This window comes from Salvelinus alpinus, chromosome 36, assembly GCF_045679555.1.
Source record: "Salvelinus alpinus chromosome 36, SLU_Salpinus.1, whole genome shotgun sequence".
NCBI lineage: Eukaryota > Metazoa > Chordata > Actinopteri > Salmoniformes > Salmonidae > Salvelinus > Salvelinus alpinus.
The window spans coordinates 13,127,020-13,146,397 of NC_092121.1; the positions used below are offsets into that span (position 1 = coordinate 13,127,020).

At 44.7% G+C, this 19,378-nt stretch overlaps 1 protein-coding gene across 15 annotated transcripts in view; it reads right to left on the bottom strand.

The window, feature by feature from the left end:
- LOC139565344 (histone acetyltransferase p300-like) overlaps window positions 1-19,368 on the bottom strand; it is a 29,419-nt gene extending 10,051 nt beyond the window's left edge. For 6 of the 15 annotated variants that reach the window (XM_071385586.1, XM_071385584.1, XM_071385582.1 and 3 more), the window contains exons 1-19: window positions 17,053-19,368; window positions 13,024-13,601; window positions 11,520-11,696; window positions 10,668-10,965; window positions 10,248-10,361; window positions 9,854-10,078; window positions 9,559-9,661; window positions 8,958-9,092; window positions 8,638-8,755; window positions 8,301-8,484; window positions 5,830-5,907; window positions 5,620-5,705; window positions 5,298-5,450; window positions 4,695-5,189; window positions 4,185-4,415; window positions 3,829-4,021; window positions 3,389-3,540; window positions 782-1,021; window positions 520-608 (exon numbers count right to left, since the gene is read on the bottom strand). In XM_071385586.1, coding sequence (XP_071241687.1) covers window positions 520-608; window positions 782-1,021; window positions 3,389-3,540; window positions 3,829-4,021; window positions 4,185-4,415; window positions 4,695-5,189; window positions 5,298-5,450; window positions 5,620-5,705; window positions 5,830-5,907; window positions 8,301-8,484; window positions 8,638-8,755; window positions 8,958-9,092; window positions 9,559-9,661; window positions 9,854-10,078; window positions 10,248-10,361; window positions 10,668-10,965; window positions 11,520-11,696; window positions 13,024-13,601; window positions 17,053-17,146 — 3,743 coding nt within the window. In that variant the 5' untranslated portion in view covers window positions 17,147-19,368. The remainder of the gene's footprint in view (window positions 1-519; window positions 609-781; window positions 1,022-3,388; window positions 3,541-3,828; window positions 4,022-4,184; window positions 4,416-4,694; window positions 5,190-5,297; window positions 5,451-5,619; window positions 5,706-5,829; window positions 5,908-8,300; window positions 8,485-8,637; window positions 8,756-8,957; window positions 9,093-9,558; window positions 9,662-9,853; window positions 10,079-10,247; window positions 10,362-10,667; window positions 10,966-11,519; window positions 11,697-13,023; window positions 13,602-17,052) is intronic. The other 9 variants (XM_071385592.1, XM_071385591.1, XM_071385589.1 and 6 more) reach the window with 3 other exon arrangements.
- Between the last annotated feature and the right edge of the window lie 10 nt (window positions 19,369-19,378).

A 19,378-nucleotide genomic window follows, 5' to 3' on the forward strand; every position in this document is an offset into this window, starting at 1 on the left:
ATGTTCTGCAGATCAAAGTGTTCACTGCAGCAATATCGCCCTGAGTCTTATTTGAAGTACTGTGTCCAAAAGGAATTATCTATCCATTTGCCAATTATCAGTTTGATTCAATTACTTACCTGTAATTGATCAATACATTTCTCTATGCATTCTAAGTAGACTAGTGGAAAAGTGTAGATTTCAAAATAATCTCAAGACAGGGAACCCACTTTGTAAATGTCAAAAGTGAAAATTAAATTGGTGAAGGATGAAGATGAAAATGGTGTCAGGGTGTAACCATTTAAAGCCAAATTAAAACTTAACTCATCTGTGATTGAACAATGCTATATTGCAGAGAATATCAGCATGCACAATAACATCACAATAAGAATCACTCAAGTAGATTTGTGAAATGTAGATTTATATAAAATATGCAGAAAACATGACTTGTGTGTGTGTGACAGAGAGAACCCTTGCGGGTATGAATGACCCTGCTCCTTTCAGTGTCTGAGTATGTTTGTGCTTCTGTACGCCCCTTACCTGTTCTGGTAGCTAAAATAAGCAGAGTCGCGCGGGATGGTGCATAACTGTTTCCCATAGCAGCATAGAGTTTGAGGGGAAAACTCAAGCTGCAAACATAAGAGAGGACATAGTCTATGTACTGAAAAATACTTATACAGGAACCCAATTATTTTGTACGATAGTATGTTTAACAGGCAGTGATAAGGAGAGAAGGTGAAAGCTGTGCTGTCTTCAATGACTGATGTTACACACATCCATTTACACACACACTTCCACTCACCTTCCTCCCGCAGCAGTAGCCCAGGCCCTGCATGACCGGGTCGATTTCGGCTTCGAACACCTCGGCCAGCTTGGAGCAGTACTTGTAGACGCGGGATGTCTTGCGGTTGTACAGCCAGGCGTTGTTAAACATGAGCCAGATGTCATCCACGTATTGCCAGGGTTCCTGGTACTGTCCCGTGTCCAGCTTACGCTTTATCGTCGACAGGTCTATGGGGTTCTTTACAATGTCAAAGTAGTCCTGGAGGGGACCAAGTCCAGGTGTCAGCGAGGGTACGGTTCAGCCCAGAAAGAAAGGTGGGGAGAAAAGGGATTGGTGTGGTCATCGATGCAGGAGGGGGGGAAGGTAGAGAAGACCATGGTCATCATCATCGTAGTTGTTGAAGTAGCAGAAGTTGTGGTGGACATCCAGGTGGAACCAGAGCAGGGGAGAGAAGAGGGTGCAGGGGACAATGTTGACGGCTGCAGAGAGGTTCACGTGCAGACAGAGAGACATGACAGCTTCTCCCCTTCACCACTCAAACTTTGCACCATTTCTACATTAATGGGGGAACAGGCCAAGGAAGGACACTGGGGTGGCCAGGCTTATCCCCTCTCATTCTGCCCAAATTCAAACTTCTCCTCAAATCAAGGCTAGATTAGTACTCTGAAGGCAGACCAACTTTTACATCCAACAGTTATCAGAAATGACAGGAAAAGCACCCAATGTGCACTGTAAATTTGTGTTTGTTTTTCAAACAGTCAGACAGTTCCAGTGCAACCGCTTTCTCCTCTACAGACTCTCCTGAAGGAGAGCATTTTCAGGGCATGAGTCAGGGTACAAAGCTGAGGTGAACAGAGCAGTAACAGTCAGGCAGTAACAACACACGCTGGTAAACTGGCAGCATGGAGGTTGGCAACACGGCACAGTCAAAGCCAAGAGCACTGAGACAAAGGTGCAAAGCCAAGGATCTCTCTCCGTCTCCAGGGAAACACAAACAGGAAATGAGACCCTTCACTTTGACAAACAAAGGACACAACAGCCTGTGATGCATGAACACATGGCACATAGTATGCTGCATTCCATTCATCTGAGCTCAATTACAACAACTATGAGTGCTGTTTCTATGAGTGTATTGGTAATTGAGGTGTGATAATCACATTGTGGAAGGATAAATCCTTGCACTCATAAAAGTGTGGTTTTGCTCGTTATTTGAGCATGTTAAAAGTATTTGAGCAGTTCCTGAGCCTGGTTGTGTGTCCATGTTGAATACCCAGGTGGTGTTCTGGGGTCAGGTGCATCACTGGGGCTATTGAGGGTTACTGAGGAGAAGTGTGCCAATGGAGTAAGTGTGCCCTAGCACTGCTTGAGGAGAGTTAAAACTATGGAAGAACCATACGATATCAAGTCCCCCTCACGCTGCATTTACAGTCAGCCTATATTGCGGATATTTTTCTACTAATTGGTCTTTTGACCGATCAGCTCCTCTGCCAATAATTGGGCAAAAAGATCAGAATTGGCCTGCCTGTGTACATGCAGCCTCAATGGCATACAAACAATTATTGTAATTAGCGCCAGACATCATTGCCTGGGTATCTCTTCACGGGTGTTCAATAGGAGGTCTGAGATAATTGATTTGCTAGCTATTAGCATTATCTGAGACACACTACTGCTGCATACAGGCATTGGCACAACTCTTCACATAACTCACAATCAACTTCAACAATACTGATTACTGGCGAGGAACTGTCTAGAAAGCTTCTACTATGAATAGGCATATGTGGGAGAAAAAAATGTCATGCTAAATCATATCCAAATTATAATTGTAAAAGCATTAAAAAAATGCAATTAAAAGAAAGCAGTTTAAAGAATAAAAGAAAGTAATGGGCTATGAACATTTTTGGCTAGTAAATTTCCCCTTTAGGGCATGTTACTTTAAATGCAGAACGGTGGTGCCACTGATAAAACGGCAGCTTATTTTTTTAGGCCTTTTGAAGTCTGATGAAAGGCAGAAACACAAGCCGCCATTAACAAGGCCCAGGGGTCTAACATTCATGGCCAGGGCCAAACCACCTCAAGTGTTGATCTTAATCAAAACTGACCGGTAGAAACAAATCCCAAAATATTTTTGTTAAATTCCAACAGACAGAAAGGTTTAAATTTGCATCTCTTAAAATGTTACTGACAGACTTATTGATTTCTGTTGACTACAAGCAAAACAAGTTTTTCAAAAATGTACATTTGTGTGGTGTAAGAGAAGTAGAGAGAAGCAAGCATGAGCTGACACACACACTGACAGATACACACACGCACCTACCCAAGAACCTACAGTAAAAACCAACTGACCAATGTTTGATGTATAGTATACTCTACCTGAGCAAAGACATAACACTCAAATTCAGGATTGAGACAGCTTTCTCTCACTAACACACACACAGTATCGCTACAACTCCCCTTGCCAACAGTCACTCCCTCACCCCACTCTTGCACACATGTGGCAGTGGTAAGGATGAAGAGAGGGATGAAAGAAAAAGGAAAATGAAAAAGGAATGAGAGAAAAATGAACTAAAAAGAACGGTAAGAACGTTTTTAGAGGGAAGCAAAATGGAAGCCAGCGCAGTCCCTTACCAGGTTAGTTTTGTTACTAGTTCGAATACGTACGGGTATTCCCAGTAACTGGGGGTCCACCGGTTGGCGGAAGGGCAGAGACTCAGGGTCTTGGCGGTACAAGGCCTCCAGGGTGGGCATCAGAGCCTGACGCAGCTCCTCAGGCTTAAAGACTGGGGTAGTGGAAAGAGGAGGAGAGAGGGAGCGACAGAGGAGAGGAAGTGGGGATAGAGGCAGTGCAAGTATTGGAAAAGGAGGAGCAAGAAAGATGGGAAAAATAGTTTTTGATTAGGCTGTTTACAGGTGAATATACACTTAGCTTCAAAGATTCATAGCCTAGATCTATACACCATGTCTGACTTAGGTCTGAAACAAATGTTGAGGAATGCTTGCATATGAAGATAATGACAGGTACATTACTCCTATGAAGAAGAGGAAAGAGTAAGGGGTGGGGGTCTTACTTTTCCTCTTGTTCTGAGCGCTGGCGGGGGAGCTGTGCGTGCCTGATGCCCCCGAACTCTCCTCTTCGTCTTTGGGCTCAGTCTTCACCTCTGGCTTCCTGTCTCTGTCCTCCATCTTCAGCGTTGCTGCCGATGACGATGTGTCCATAGGCTCGCCCTTGCATCCGTCGCCTGAAGGCTTCTCCTTCTTAATCTGAGAGGGGACATCATGTTCAATATCCTATACACATTTCCAGACATCATCCTGAATGTAATAAAATCTGTTAGCTGTGTGTAAAATAATCTTCCCCACACTGGCTAGCTAGCACTGTGTCTTTTGCTTTGGACCCCTGCCTTAGAAAAACTAGAAGCATCACCTCAGGTTTCTCCTCTGACTTGATGTCTGCCTGTCCCTTGCCCATCTTCCCAGAGGCCTTCCCCTCTCCCTGGTCCTCGGCATCCTCATCGTCCTGCTGTTTCACCTCCAACTTTGGCTCCGCTGGGGCGGGGGCTTCCGACGAGGTCAGCTGGGAGCTAGGGTCCACGCTGCTCACCGAGGCCGGAGTGGAAGCCTGGCCGTCTGCCGTCAGAGAAGACTTCTGAGACAGCTGGGAGGACAGAGAGAGAAAAGTTAAAGGAAAGGAAATGAATAACAGAACCAGCCAAAAAAAGATAGTGAAAAGAGTGAACAGCCAAAGACGTAGACCAACAAGGAACGGAGGGCAAGAGAATGACTAAGGTGTCTGTCCAGGCAACGAGGGAAATCTCAGAGACATGACGTATGGAGGTATAGCCAGAGATCAGGGATCAGCTTAGAAATCCAAAGAACAGCACTTCTGATAACCATGAGGAGTTGAGTTAGTGAGACTACAGGGAAAACTACTCACTGGAGTTTGCGGAAGCTGGGTTGGCACATGGGCATTCTGGGTAGGCACAGACTGAGCCTGCCCCGTCTGGAGGCCTCCAGAAGCTCCACCACCGTTTGTCTGCTGCTGGAGCTGACTGGGCTTCTCCGAGTTCATTCCTTGCCCCATTGGCTGTGACGACGCTAGCTGCTGCTGCGGGAGTGGAGCTGCAACCTGGGGCGGGTTGGGCGTGTGAGGCTGGGGGGTTTGAGAGCCTGGCAGACCAGGTGGCGTCTGATGAGGGGTTGGCGTGAGGCTGCGTGCCGGGGAGGGGGAGTTCTGTCGGATGGGGGGGCAGTGCGGGTGTGAGTTGGGCTGAGAGGAGTTGGAGTTAGGCAGTTGCAGGTTGGAAGCAGGGCCTCCACCTACACTGCCTGGCCCCATAGAGCCCTGGGAGTGCCCTGATCCTGCCACTGAGCCTGGCTGGGCTGCAGGGCTGCTGACCGGGAGCGAGGGCGGCGTGGGCATCTGGGCCTGCTGGAAAACACCATGGAGGAGACGGTTAGAGTCTATACCCAACATCAAATATAACAACTACTTTACTGTTACCCTTTACTTATAGCATTGGTTCCAGTATCTATTTACCTGTGTCACGCCTCCTTGTGGCCCTGGATGGTTCATGCCGACTGGGCCAGCCCCGAGGCCAGGACTGGACCCAGGGAACTGACTAGGAGGGAGGTATTGGTTCTGGAGCTGGGCCACATTGGGCTGCCCCATCCGCGTTGGCCCCATACCCATCTGAGTGAGACCGAAAAAGATAAATTATTCAATTTTGTTCTAATGAGACCATGGTTATTTTCTATAGTCACTGTGATTGGAATGTTGAAATATAATCAATGTCTATCAATATTGAAGGCAGTTCTTTCCAACTTAATTTGGACATTGGGAATGAGAGAGGGCGACTAACCTGATTTAGAGGTCCACCAAGTGGGAGGGGAGGTGTTGACCTCTGACCTAATGACTGCATACCCATTTGTCCAAACTGATTCATCCCTTAGACGAGAGAGCAAACCAGTTACACACATTAGCCACCATTATATGTCCACCCTTCAGACTGGTTCGGGTTGTGCCAAGCAGCAAACTGAGCTGAGCATGCATAACTGTAGGAACAACTTACCTGCAGGGTTCTGCATCCTGTTCACCATCTGATTGGGTCCGGTGGGTCGAATCATGGAGGGGTCAGCATGAGAACCATCTGAGAGTGAAGAGAAACACATTCATTAGCTTTGCATCTATGGCTACAGTAACCAGGTTTCCATCCAATCATTTCATGCAGATGAATTACCTGACGGCCTAATGGAAACAGAAAATGTGTTGGTAAAATGTCATGTCCAAAAACAAAATATACTATACAAGGGTGGATAACTGATTATGCGACAATTGCGGCAGAAATATCAATATAATAACTAGAGGTCGACCGATTATGATTTTTCAACGCCGATACAGATTGGAGGACCAAAAAAAGCCGATGACGATATATATAAATAAAATAATGACAATTACAACAATACTGAATGAACAATGCACACTTTTATTTTAACTTAATATAATACATAAATAAAATATATTTTGTCTCAAATAAATAATGAAACATGCTCAACTTAGTTTAAATAATGCAAAAACACAGGTGTTGGAGAAGAAAGTAAAAGTGCAATATGTGCCATGTAAAAAAGCTAACGTTTAAGTTCCTTGCTCAGAACATATGAAAGCTGGTGGCTCAATATTCCCAGTAAAGAAATATTAGGTTGCAGTTATTATAGGAAGTATGACGCGTCAACCATTTTTCTCTATACCATTTGTATTTCATATACCCTTGACTATTGGATGTTCTTATAGGCACTTTAGTATTGCCAGCCTAATCTCAGGATTTGATAGGCTTGAAGTCATAAACAGCGCTGTGATCAAGTATTGCTAAGAGCTGCTGGCAAACGCAGTAAAGTTTGAATGAATGCTTACGAGCCTGCTGCTGCCTACCACCGCTCAGACAGACTGCTCTATCAAATCATAGACTTAATTATAATACACACAGAAATACGAGCCGTTGGTCATTAATATGGTGAAAACCCGGAAACTATCATTTCGAAAACAAAACGTTTCTTTCAGTGAAATACGGAACCATTCCGTATTTTATCAAACGGGTGGCAACCCTAAGTCTAAATATTGCTGTTACATTGCACAACCTTCAATGTTATGTCATAATTATGTAAAATTCTGGCAAATTAGTTCACAACGAGCCAGGCGGCCCAAACTGTTGCATATACCCTGACTCTGCGTGCAATGAACGCAAGAGAAGTGACACAATTTCCCTAGTTAATATTGCCTGCTAACATGAATTTCTTTTAACTAAATATGCCGGTTTAAAAAAATATACTTCTGTGTATTGATTTTAAGAAAGGCAAAAGAGGTTTATGGTTAGGTACATTCGTGCAACGATTGTGCTTTTTTTGTGAATGCGCTTTTGTTAAATCATCACCCGTTTGGCGAAGTAGACTGTGATTCTAGGCTGTGATAGTCAGGCACCGCATTGATTATATGCAACGCAGGACAAGCTAGTTAACCAAGTAATATCATCAACTATGTGTAGTTAACTGGTGATTATGTGAAGATTGATTGTTTTTTATAAGATAAGTTTAACGCTCGCTAGCAACTTACCATGGCTCCTTGCTGCACTTGCGTAACAAGTGGTCAGCCTGCAACGCAGGTTCCTCGTGGAATGCAATGTAATCGGCATCCAAAAATGCAGATTACCGATTGTTATGAAAACTTGAAATCGCCCCTAATTACATTGCCATGCCGATTAATCGGTCGACCTCTAATAATAACCACCATATCGAAGTAAACTTGGAGTCACGCAATGATATGTTACATTGTAGGCCTACCACCACGACGTGGAAAAGCATGACGAGTTTATAGGCAGATTAAACAAGCTATGATGAACTTCACATGGTGGTTAAGTGCACAGTGATCATGCAAATTTCCCCAAAAAAATTGATGGTAGGCCATTATTTGAATGTTGGTGACATGATGATTAGTGCTTGGCTGCCAATTATCAAATAAAAGGATCTTGTTCTTATTCATATAACCAACCCTGTCCACTTTACCAGCACAATTGTCTAATTAACAGTTTGTGTGACAAAACCATCAGTAGAGTTGAAAATGTGACAAACACATTGAACTTCTGTTATTAGAATTAACCGCAAAAGTCATTTTTATATGCACTCTGTCATTACACACGCATACATTTTTATTTGTCACATGCGCCGAATACAACGGGTGTAGACCTTACAGTGAAATGACTGCTTACAAGCCCTTCCCAATGATAGAGTTTTAAAAAAAGAATACAACTAAAAAAAAACTTTAAAAAAACACAAGAGGAATAAAATAAGTTTGATGGACACACCTCTGCTGGGAGAATGCTAATTTAGTTTTTAATGCAGATTTTTGTAAATCTGTAGCCCATTGGATAGAAATCTAGCTATTGAAGTAAATAGAGCCACGCAATTGGGATCAAGCAGTGCTAATCACACCTATGTTGAAAGAGAGTAGCTATGATGTTGTCAAATGTGTGTGTTTAAAGTGTCTACTCACTGGATGGCTGTCCGGGGGCCAGAGGCGACTGGCCCATGCCAAGGGGTCCCTGTGGCAGGCCTGAGGGGGGCATGCCGGGTTGCGTGGGCATCATGCCCTGCTTCTGTAACCGCGTCCGCCGCTTCTCCTCGAGTTCTTTCTGGATTTTATAGATCTTCTCAGCCAGGAGGTGGTAGTACTCCGCCTGGTAGTGATATAGGAAATTCAATAAATGTATACACACCCTCTAGTCTGCCATTACTTGTTGTGGTCAGTTATTGAATACAGTGATTTAAACTTTATGGTATACTACTCTAATACCAGTCTTCACCCACAACATTGAGGAGTCAGTTCTCACCCTGCTGTTGGCTGACTCGTACATGTCCCCCTCTACTTTACGAGCGTAAGCCACCAGGTTCTCCATCCGCCGGTCCTTCAGCGCAGCCGGGTCCGGGGTGGGGAAGATGGCCTGCACACTGCTCACCCAGCAGACGGATAAAGAGATACAGAGAGATAAGCCAAAAGACACCTGCAATGAACCATAACTGTGTGGTGTGGGTGCAGTCCAGAGTCACATATACAGAGTACTTGTCTAATAGCAACACAGAAGAACACATTAAAACTGCAATGGCCTACGTGTCCCCCTCTGTGACTCTGGTGCAGTCAGGGCAGACTCACAGCTTGTGGACGAGGTGGTTGCGCAGGTCCTGGGTGATGTCCTCGTGCCAGTTCTTCCTCATGCCCGCGGCTGAGGGAGGGGTCGCCATGGGCATGGCGCCCAGGCTGCCCACCCCGCTGCCGTCGTTCATCAAACTGGGAGATGACGAGAGAGGGACAGAAACGACAAGCTGGAAGCTATAATTTTGCTAAAGGTAGTCAATTAAGTAACTTTGTGAACTTGTGAGTGTTGCTGTGTAGAATAATGTTTTGCGTCTTTAGAGCTGACCATAAAAATCCGTATTGAATTCCAAGGATAGTGAGTTCTTACCTCGATGAACCTGTACCCCCGCACATTGACTCAGTACCGGTACCCCCAGTATATAGCCCCATTATTGTTATGTACATTTCTTGTGTTACTTTTTGATTGACTAGGTTATTTATTTTTTTAACTTAAGTTAATTTAGTAAATATTTACTTAACGCCATTTCTTGAACTGCATTGTTGGTTAATTAAGGGCTTGTAAGTAAGTATTTCACGTTAAGGTCTAAAACTGCTGTATTCGGCGCAAGTGACAAATAAAATTTGATTTCAGGGGGAGGGTACGAGTGTGTTGTTGTACCTTTGCACATTCATATTGTTGTGGAGCATGGCGTCTGGTAGCAAGTTGGACTGATTGGGGGACTGCACCCCCACCCCTCCATTCATCCCCATGGGGTTCCCTCCTACAGGGGCAGATAAAGAGAGGACAGGTTCAAAGCAGTTCCTTTCCTCAGATTCAAAACCATTCACTTTAAAAATGTTCTACTGCTCAATCAATGACTAAACTAAGAAGTCTGCTACACTGCCCCTGGTCATTTTTCTAGATTCTTCCTCCTCTTCACCAACACTGTTTTGACGAGTCCATGCCCACTCACCCATGGCGTTTAGCGACCTCATGCCAGGCTGGTTGGGCAGGTTGGACTGAGGCGGTTGCTGGGGCATCTGGTTGCCCTGGTAGGTGAGGCCCAGGGCAGCGTAGGCCCTCTCAATGGAGCTGGGGTCGATCTGGCTGGGCGGGGTGAGGTTAGGGGTGCTGGGCTGACCCCCTGGCACTGCCCCTAATGAGTTGCCCAGGCTAACCACAGCACTGCTTAGTAGAGCTGTGGAGATGGAGGGAGAGGAGAGGGAAAAGAAGTAAGGGAGAGATAATCAAATTGGCATGAACGATGACGGGAACCGATGTTGAACAAGTAGCCATCTTGGTTCAAACACACGTAGTACATCACAATGCAGAGGACGGACACATAGCTCAATACAAACCACACTCACATTGCTGGTTCCTTTTGTCTCCAGCGTTCTTGAGCGGCAGGCAGACAGGACAGTCATGCCGAGTGCAGTTCTTCCAGTGAGAGATGATCTGTCGCGACGAGGCACAGTGTGCCACTGAGGGGAAGAGAGAGAAAGAAGGAGAGAACTTGAGACAACTGACAGCGCAACACAATGACAGTGTCCCAGTAGAGACCTAATGTCAGCAGTAAGGCGGGAAATCTAACAAGGGAAACCCCAGAGCAGGCCTGATTGTTGAAAAGCAACCTACAGAAACATGAATTCAATATCGCTCAAACCAAAAGGAAGGATGCATCTCAATAGTCTAAAGTGGCTTCCTCTACTTCCTCTAGGAGAGAGTGGAACCACTTCAGAATATTAACAAATCAAAAATAGTAGTATTGACAAGGACCATCAACTCACCCTGGCAGGACTTGCCAGCCTGGCAGTGGGTCATGTGGTTGAGGACGTTCTTCATGGTGCGGCAGTGGGGCAGGCTGCACTGGCGCACCTCCCCGTTGGCCTGCTCCCGCCGCTGGCACTTGTGGGCGTGGAGCAGGAGCACCAGCTGCTGCTGAATCAGCTTGCGCTTCTCCGGGTCGGCCGTGGGGGGCGCTGCCCCCGGACCTGTTGCCACAGTACCAAGGCCAGCCTGGGCCCCGGCTCCAACCGCCGCTCCACCCACCGACACTGGCCCTATCGCCGAGGCCTGCTGTGAGGCCTGATGACACAGAGCAAAAAGAGAGTGAGTTAACCAGAGGGGATAGGGGGATATAGAAGGAAGATGGCTGGGATAGAGGGGCTGTATGGAGGATTAAAGACAAGGGGTGCCTTTAAAAAGGGAGATCAAAGTTGACACGGTGGGATGGGCCGAACTAAGAGCAGTGGGTTGTGAGTTGATTACCACTTAAGTCCAGGGTCTTTAATCTAGTATTTTAGTAGGACTGACGATACCAGTATCGCAATGTTTTTTCCATGGCAAAAATGAAAACACAAAGCAGACCAAACTCTTTAGTTCTTTAAAAACCTGCTGTAAGTAAAATATTGTGTGCTATAGCTTGGAAAATAAATACATGTGACTCTGGATGACAGCATAATGATGTTTGTTTCCAACATTAGGGACTGGTTTCCTAAAGAAGTTAAATCCACTTTGTGTTTTTTTCCCTTGCTGCGATACTAACAATTATCACAAAACCTGTATTGTCCCAGCCCTATATTTTTCACTAAAATAAGACAAACAGAAAAAGACAGAAGACTGAAGGAGCATGCCCTCACCATCCCAGCCATGCCCTGTATAGGCGGTGTCTTCTTGTCCAGGTTGAACTGGGCCAGGCTGTTGGTCAGACCAGCCTTGTTCTGGTGCTGTGGGCCCAGCCCAGCACCACCCAGACCCTGGCCTGCTGACTGACCGTACGGACCACCATAGGGGCCCGCATTAGCCATCATATTCATCTGAGAGAGAGAGAGAGCGAGAGAGAGACGGGAGAAATTAAGGGAATGCTAGGTGAGTGAGATCTAGTTTACACTCATGTTCCTGGTTTTCTTATAGCAGATTTTTTTAGAGCAGATTAAACGACACTAATGAAGCTTCATTTACTTTAATATTATCTGTCAACAAACTATCTCAGGTTGCTAGTGATTTTAGAGTTCAATCTCTGGACCATTAGGCATTACACTGCTTTGAGCAGTAGTCAGTCTGGTCTTATTCATGGAGTTTGTTAACAAAGCATTAACGCTGACATATTTACAAAAACATATTTCAACAAATAGCTTGAATTTTCCTAGCACTTTCACACAAACACCAAGCTCTGCTGAAGACAATAGTGATCTAGGGGTGACAATGAGAGAACAGCTGCTTGCTAAGGGGGAGAAACACCAAATCAGATCTTACTCCAGCAGCTTTCATCATCTGTTAACCCTTATCCTTACAAAATATCATCAGCCTAAAGGAATGTAATCAACTACTTCCAACAAAAGACAGATACGGCCAACAGATAAATAAGCTGGTCACTGCTCAGCTGGGTCGCATCAGGATCGTTTGGGATGGAACTGTACAGCTGTAAGTGTGCACCCTTCTTACTCCCCACTGTTTTAGACACCTTATGGAAACGCATGTAGACACTGCCCAACTGACAATGAACATCTACGCTCTCAGCTGCCCAAACACTAAAAGAGAACATGCACTGATGGTTTGTGCTTTTAGCCTCAGCCAGTCTACAGCTCTGGAGGTCTTAACCAAAGCAACACCAGCCTGAACATGACAGCATCCACTGCACCCAGCGAACCCCGGCCCTCATGAAAACAGCTCTGACAACTGATCGGATTGTCATATTTACAGCACCAACAAACAAGCATTTAAACTGAAAAGCACAGACATACTGATCCAATTATTTTCATAGCAATGTGAAGTGCGTATTTAAAATTAGCCTATGGCAACATGATAGCTGGGATACACAATAACAGGGTAAAGGTTGATGAATCTGCTCTGCTGCCGTCAGACATACTTGATCAGTTCCGAAAGAGGCACTTCACAGTTCACACACTAAATACTCTTGGAGTCTGGTCAATTAATGTTCATTCAGAGCAATCTTGAAACCATCTAATGACATATTAAACATAGCATCTCACTGTTGTCAAGACAGCTAGCATAGCCAGATGTACTGAACACCAAAACCAGCAGAGCAAAAGTTCAGTAACGTCAACATGTGTAAAAGAGGATCCTGCTCCTGTATACATTTATGAACACAAGTCCATCTACAAAACAATTAACAGGTCTTACCTTGTTCAGTGCTCCAGGTTGCTGTGGCCTCATCCCAGCCTGACCCCCTGACCCAATTTGCTGCTGCAGGGTTTCTGCCAGCAGGTTACTGTTACTTCCCATTCCCGGGTTGACCTGGTAACCCATTCGGGGTGAGCCATTCATCACCTGGCCTCCCATCATGCCCTGGGGCGTGGACCCTTGATGCTGTCCGTTGCCCTTCTGGGCCCCCATCATGGCCCTGTTCAGTCCACCCACCATGCCCGCCTGCTGCATCATGCCAGCCTGCTGGGGTGAGGGGTGCTGCCCCTGGGGGCCCATACTCTGGGGCCCAGGGGAGGCATTCATGCTGCCCAGGAGTCCCATGGAGCCACCGGGGCTGTTGGTAGCTCCCTGTTGACCCGAGGGTGGCAGCGCTCCAGCCCGGAGAAGCTCCGAGAGCTGTTTGTGTTTGGCAGCAGCGTCCTGGCCTCCTCCCATTCCTCCTCCCAGGCTGGTGTGCAGCTGGCTGAGGTCCCCTCCGTTGACCAGGCCCAGCTCCGACGAGTTGATGAGCTCATCAGGGAGGTCGTGCTCCAGGTCAAAGAGTGAACCGAAATCTGGGAGGGGGTAAGAGGAGGAAAGAGAGGGCAGGGTAAGTGGGATATCCTGAGGTGTACATTGAGAGCAGTAGCTAATAAATGCACTTGTGCACCTTGACATTGCAAGCTCACTAACAAAGCTCTAACCTCCTTCAAATGTATGTGCAGCAATAATTCATTCTGGAAAGAGAAATAACTCCATCTAAAAAAAACAACTAAATGAATCACTCCTCTTTCTGGACCCTAACGGCGTCTGCATACTATGTTCCGTTTGCTCCTAGCAAAACTTGGCTAGGCGAGGTGAACGTCTGTGCCTTGCATACTCCCTTAAAATACCTTTGCTTAAAAGACCTTAGCCAGTATACACTTCCTCAAAATGGTCTGAATTAATTTAAGATAACTCAAGAAATCTGTATTTCACTGATGTTTTTGCCGAGGTGGTCTTAGTCATGCAATTTTACATCTAACTAAGATGTTTGTTACAGTATTTTGCAAGTGAAAAAACGTGCATGAAAAGTCGTCTATCGTTGAATGACACACTTTATTGAAGAATCCGTACTGTTGACCAATCACCAACAAAGGGGCGTAGACTTTGGTTACCGGACTTCAGCTTGCCTCATGAAAAAAATGTGGTGTGCACAAACAGCTGAAAAACCCTTGCCGAACACAAAAACGTCACAAAATGTAATCATAATATATGCACAAACTGTTTCGGGTGGGAAGCATGCGGACGCCTTAAGTCAGTGCAGCGGCTGGCTGCAACCAACTAAATGAATCCCTCCCCTTTCTGGACCCTAAGTCAGTGCAGCGGCTGGCTGCAGCCTCCCACCAAAGGGTTTCCTCTCCTGGGCCAGTTTGTGGTTTGATGGGGTGCCAAACAGGTGGACAGGGTAGGGTCAGAGTGCGAAGCCACAGAAGTAAACACTGACTGAGTAGCAGGTGGATGTGTGTGTATTGAGGACATTTCTCTGCCTCTTCATAGAGAAAGGGAAATAGCAAGTGCACAGACATACCTGCTAAGTTGCAAGATCTACTTGAATTGCCCCTGGCTGAGACACGTGCATTCACTTACAGTGCACGGTGGATATCAAACGAAGGCAAACCTTTATGTACTTTATGACTATCATTTGGCAAACAAACACCTCTGGATATAGAACTTCGTAAACAGGGGGCAAGTGGTACATTTATGACACCAGGTTGAGGATGTGCTTGGCAGAGACTTGAAACGCCTATGGCGGCAGAAGCTTCTCAGTCTCACCTCTTGCAATCTCTAGCTTAGAGCAGCAGTAGACATCAGCCATCTTAGATGGGGGAGGAAAAAAATCTTCCATGAAACACACAAGAGCTGATCCACTCAAATATGCAAGCATGCATCCTCAGTCAAGCTCGATTCACTTTTAGAGAAACAGGTCCCCCAAGTTGCAATGACTATAGCACAGGGAACACTCAAATTGTTCTCCTGCACGGCATGGATACAACATCCGTACATGTAGTTTTCAAGACAGAGGAGCTACACACAGACGTTAATCCCGTCAGTCTCATAAACAAGAGAGCCTTCTCAATTTACATCCTAGATCCCGACTCTTCCTAAAATGAAGCTCTAAGCTAATACACCCCCCCACCATGACCAATGAAACACATGGTAAGTTGTGTACACTTGTGTCTGCGTTATGTCTGGGGGATGATGACAGTAGCTACCTCTAAAGCAGTGATTTGGCAAATGCTTGGTTGTGCAAATGCTACTGTGAGCTACACCTGGTCCACAAGATGCCTCAGACTCCCATCACAATGGGAGGCAACAGACAGCAGAGGTTTACTGGACTGACTTCTCTGACATCCACCATTTTCACAGCCCAACCGATTGATCCTTCACAGGGTGAAAAGTATATTTTTTTTAGGAAAGGAGGGGGGTTGCATGTTGCATTTGCTCTTCCCTTCCAAACAGAATCAACTTTTCACCACAGAGTGGTTTGTTTGACCTGTGCAGAGCCTTTCTTAGAATTCCAGTAATGACTCGCTTGGTACAACAGAACTTGGATGACACTTAAATAAGTATGTTAAGAGAGAACATGCTTGTACAAGGCATATGCTTCAAGTGAAATGGCGACTTGGTTGAGCTAGTACAGTACAGATTTTCATCTTTTGCCGAATTGTAGCCATAGTGCGCCAAAAAAAGTTACATCTAGACTTCGTGTCATGTGAGAAATTGCATTGAAACGAAAGCTAAAACTTATTTGGGCAATCCTGAATTGTTTCATTTGTGGATAAAAGCATCCTGATGACAGACATAACATGGAGAAACAAACAAAATGGGGAATCATGGATGCCAACTACCAGCTAATTTAGCCTACCCATTGAATACATCTGAATTGCATGCGTCAGGTAGTGGGGTCTGCACAATTAGGAAATCTGATGTGTTTTTCAATCTGACCTATAATAATTTAAGCTTGACATTTAACTTTTACAATGTTATCAAAGTATTCAAAGGAGTTAACATTGTAGCAGTCCTGCAAATTAGGGACGAAAAAAAAACGACGACAGAAGTCAATGGTAGTAATAACGTCCAACACCACCTTATACTACAGTCCAAACAATTCAGACTTTAAAACAAAGGGTATGAAAAAGCTGGACATGCACACAAACTCATAATATAACGTCACGCTGCTACTTTATAGCGACAAAAGGCACTATAACTTTCGTCTGATCACGAGCAACTTGACTCGCGCTAGCAAGTGTAGCCACTAGACAACAATGCAGCAGTACACAACACACAGAAGTGGTGATGGCTCGGTCACAACGCTAACTAACTGCCGTAAGTATAACAACACTTCAGACACCATGTTACAGCGAAGTTGTCTGAACAGGTTCAAATAAATGAACCCCTACACCAATCCAATACTGAAAATGTACATGGTGTCACCTCTCTAAGCTAGCTATGCCACTTTACCTAAGATTGATAAGAACTAACGTTCAGCTAGTTAGATGCATGCTTTTGATGTTTGTGTAGCTTTATTGCTTGCAACGCTCAAGTTAAATATCTAACGTTAGCTAACTAGCTGGATAACCATAAATGGTAGCAATCTTCAGCTAGTTAAATTACAGTAACTTTAGCTAGCTAAGTTGGCTAACTAGCTACTGTAACTACCTAATACATTCCAATACTGTGAGTTCACAACTTGTTATACGTGGACTATCCCATTGTTTTAAGCTGGCAGATAACTTCAAACTTTCACTTCAGACCATAACACTGGGAGGGCAATTAGCCAGTCAACTTTACTTTGACCAGTTGGGTAACAAGCAAACCTTTACTACTACCACCTAATTGGTAGCTAACGTTGGCATCACAACTTCGCTGATGGTGGATATGGCTCATTCATGGGAACTTAGTAAAACAAGCTGGTTAACTTGCTAGGTAATATAACATCCCTGAACAACTAGGCAGGACTGTTATAGCATTTAAAATGTTTACCGTTTCCATCACTGGCGGAGACTGAGAGAGCAGGGGATGATAGTTTAGGCCTCTTGGCTGAAGGCGGGCCGGACTCCAGAACATTATCGGCCATATTTTTTCACGAATTAAAAAATAGCTATATATCCACAAAGGATTGGCTTATTCCCTTGTTTGCGTCCGAGTTCTTTCAAACTTCCCTTCCGTAAATGTTTGTGATTCTTCCCCCACCGTTTAGGGACGGTAGGGGGGAAGGAGGCAATTGCGATACACTCTTCCTCCTTTCAGCGTTCCAACTCTCGATCTATGCTTAGCGGTCGCTATCAATCCCCCTCCCCTGTCGGAGATTTTGTTCCTTTATAGATTTCTCCGAGTTTAGAAGGAGGAGGGAAGGTGGAGTCGATGAAAAAGACAAGCAAGTAGGCCTTCGACAATCTCATTTAGCCGCTTTGGCGTTGGAAAAATTGTCCCAAGACCTGTCCTCCATAGCAGCATCAGTCTTTTCCGCCATAGTCGCCGGCGAAATCGAGTGTTTAATTCTAAAGCACTCTACTGAGGGGTCGTGTCCAGGGAAGCAAAATGGGAAACGCGATAAACACAAGCAAACCGTACCCCAGTGGTAGCTACCTTTGGGGGGCCTCGTCTCATGCAACAGTTATGAGGGACCCGAAAACGGATAAATCTTCCACTGTGTCTGAATTGCCATTGCAGTCAATGCAATTTGATCCCAACATTACCACAAAGTAATGAGTTGTCAAATAATACAATTATGGCGTTAGGTCCTTTAGTCTAATAAAAAAAACACAGATGAATGTGTCCGACAGTGACAGAATATCAAAATCATCCACATACGTAAATTGGGATCGTCAAGAAACAAGAACTTGATAGGCTTATCTATATTTCGGGCTATGAAACCGGGATACCCAGTCCCAATGAGTGATAGTGGTTTAAGATGCATTTAAAGCATTGGTTAAAAACCTCATTCAACACTGAAAACAATTCGCATTGTCTTTTAGATAAATACAACTGTATAGGGGTGCAATTCAGATCTGGAAAAAAAAACAGTGAAGCTGACTGATCAAGTTCCGTTCTCCAATAGGATAGGCTGTACTACACCTATGGTCTCCTATTCGATAAATTAATTCGATGCACTTAATACATTTCCCTTAGCATCTACTTGTAGTCTACATCGTGTCATTATTTTGTTCGTTTGTCAATGCACCGCACTGAATTGGAAAAAATAACGGACACCGAATGCACATTTGGATGTTGCACCCCTTTGCGCGATTATGCCAATTACATGCAATGAGGTTAAATTGAAGCAATACAATTTTGAGCAATTAGTTTGTGTCCTGAAAAATAATTTAGGCTAAATTCTGAGATTTGATGTTGCAAAAATCGTTTGGGTTATAGCCCAGAATGTGCCAATTAATGTCTTATCAGATTGATTCAATTAGTCCTAGATTCATTTTGCAGAGGACGTTTGGTTTACTTGCCCAAGTGTTTGAGATTTAAAGCTTACCAAAGAAAGGTCTTCAAAGGTAATCATATAACCTACTGCAATAACATCACCATTGATTAGAAAGATGAAATTGGTTGATAAATATTGCAAGAAATCATCGGTCACTGCGTATGCTGATTTAGGTTGCAATGCAAGTGAAGAAAAAATTCCCGACCAAGAACAAGAGAATACAGCGATGAGCGAAAATCTGATAAAGCGAGGGGGGTCGCTACAATATTATGGCTATTTTAAAAAAGTGTCAAGCTTCGTCCATAAGATAATGATAACAACACCCCCAAACATATTTGTGGTTCACAAAATCCTTTCATTGAGTCTTTGTGGTGGTAAATGCCCCCCCTTCACGATTATCCTAATTAATATTTTCATTTAAACCTGCCTTTTACCCCCCCTCAAATACCCAATATACATGTATCGGTATATTTGTCTATGCGTGCATTTTTTCATCTGTGGCGATGGGTAAATTATGATTTTTTTCGTGTTCTATTTTTTCTTTCGCTCGCAGGTTTTTTTCTTCGTTAAATATATTGCCTTCTTCCGCCTCTCCGCTCCGTAAAAACACCCCTTCCTTGGATTTTCAGAGAATATCCTTTTTTCACTCCCTCATTCTTCTTCTGCCTTATCTTTTGTTTTTACTTTCATCCCTCTTTTCGCACCGACACGACATCGCCACTCTTTCACCGGCGGGTCTCGGAGTCGCTATTATCGGCGCTGAAGTCGCTTTCTTTCTCGGTATCTCCTGCCTCTTTCGGTCTGTCCGCACAAACAAAATGGCGGCTTGTTGTTTCTACTCCTCTGATACGGGGGAGGGTTGAGGTACAGCAACAT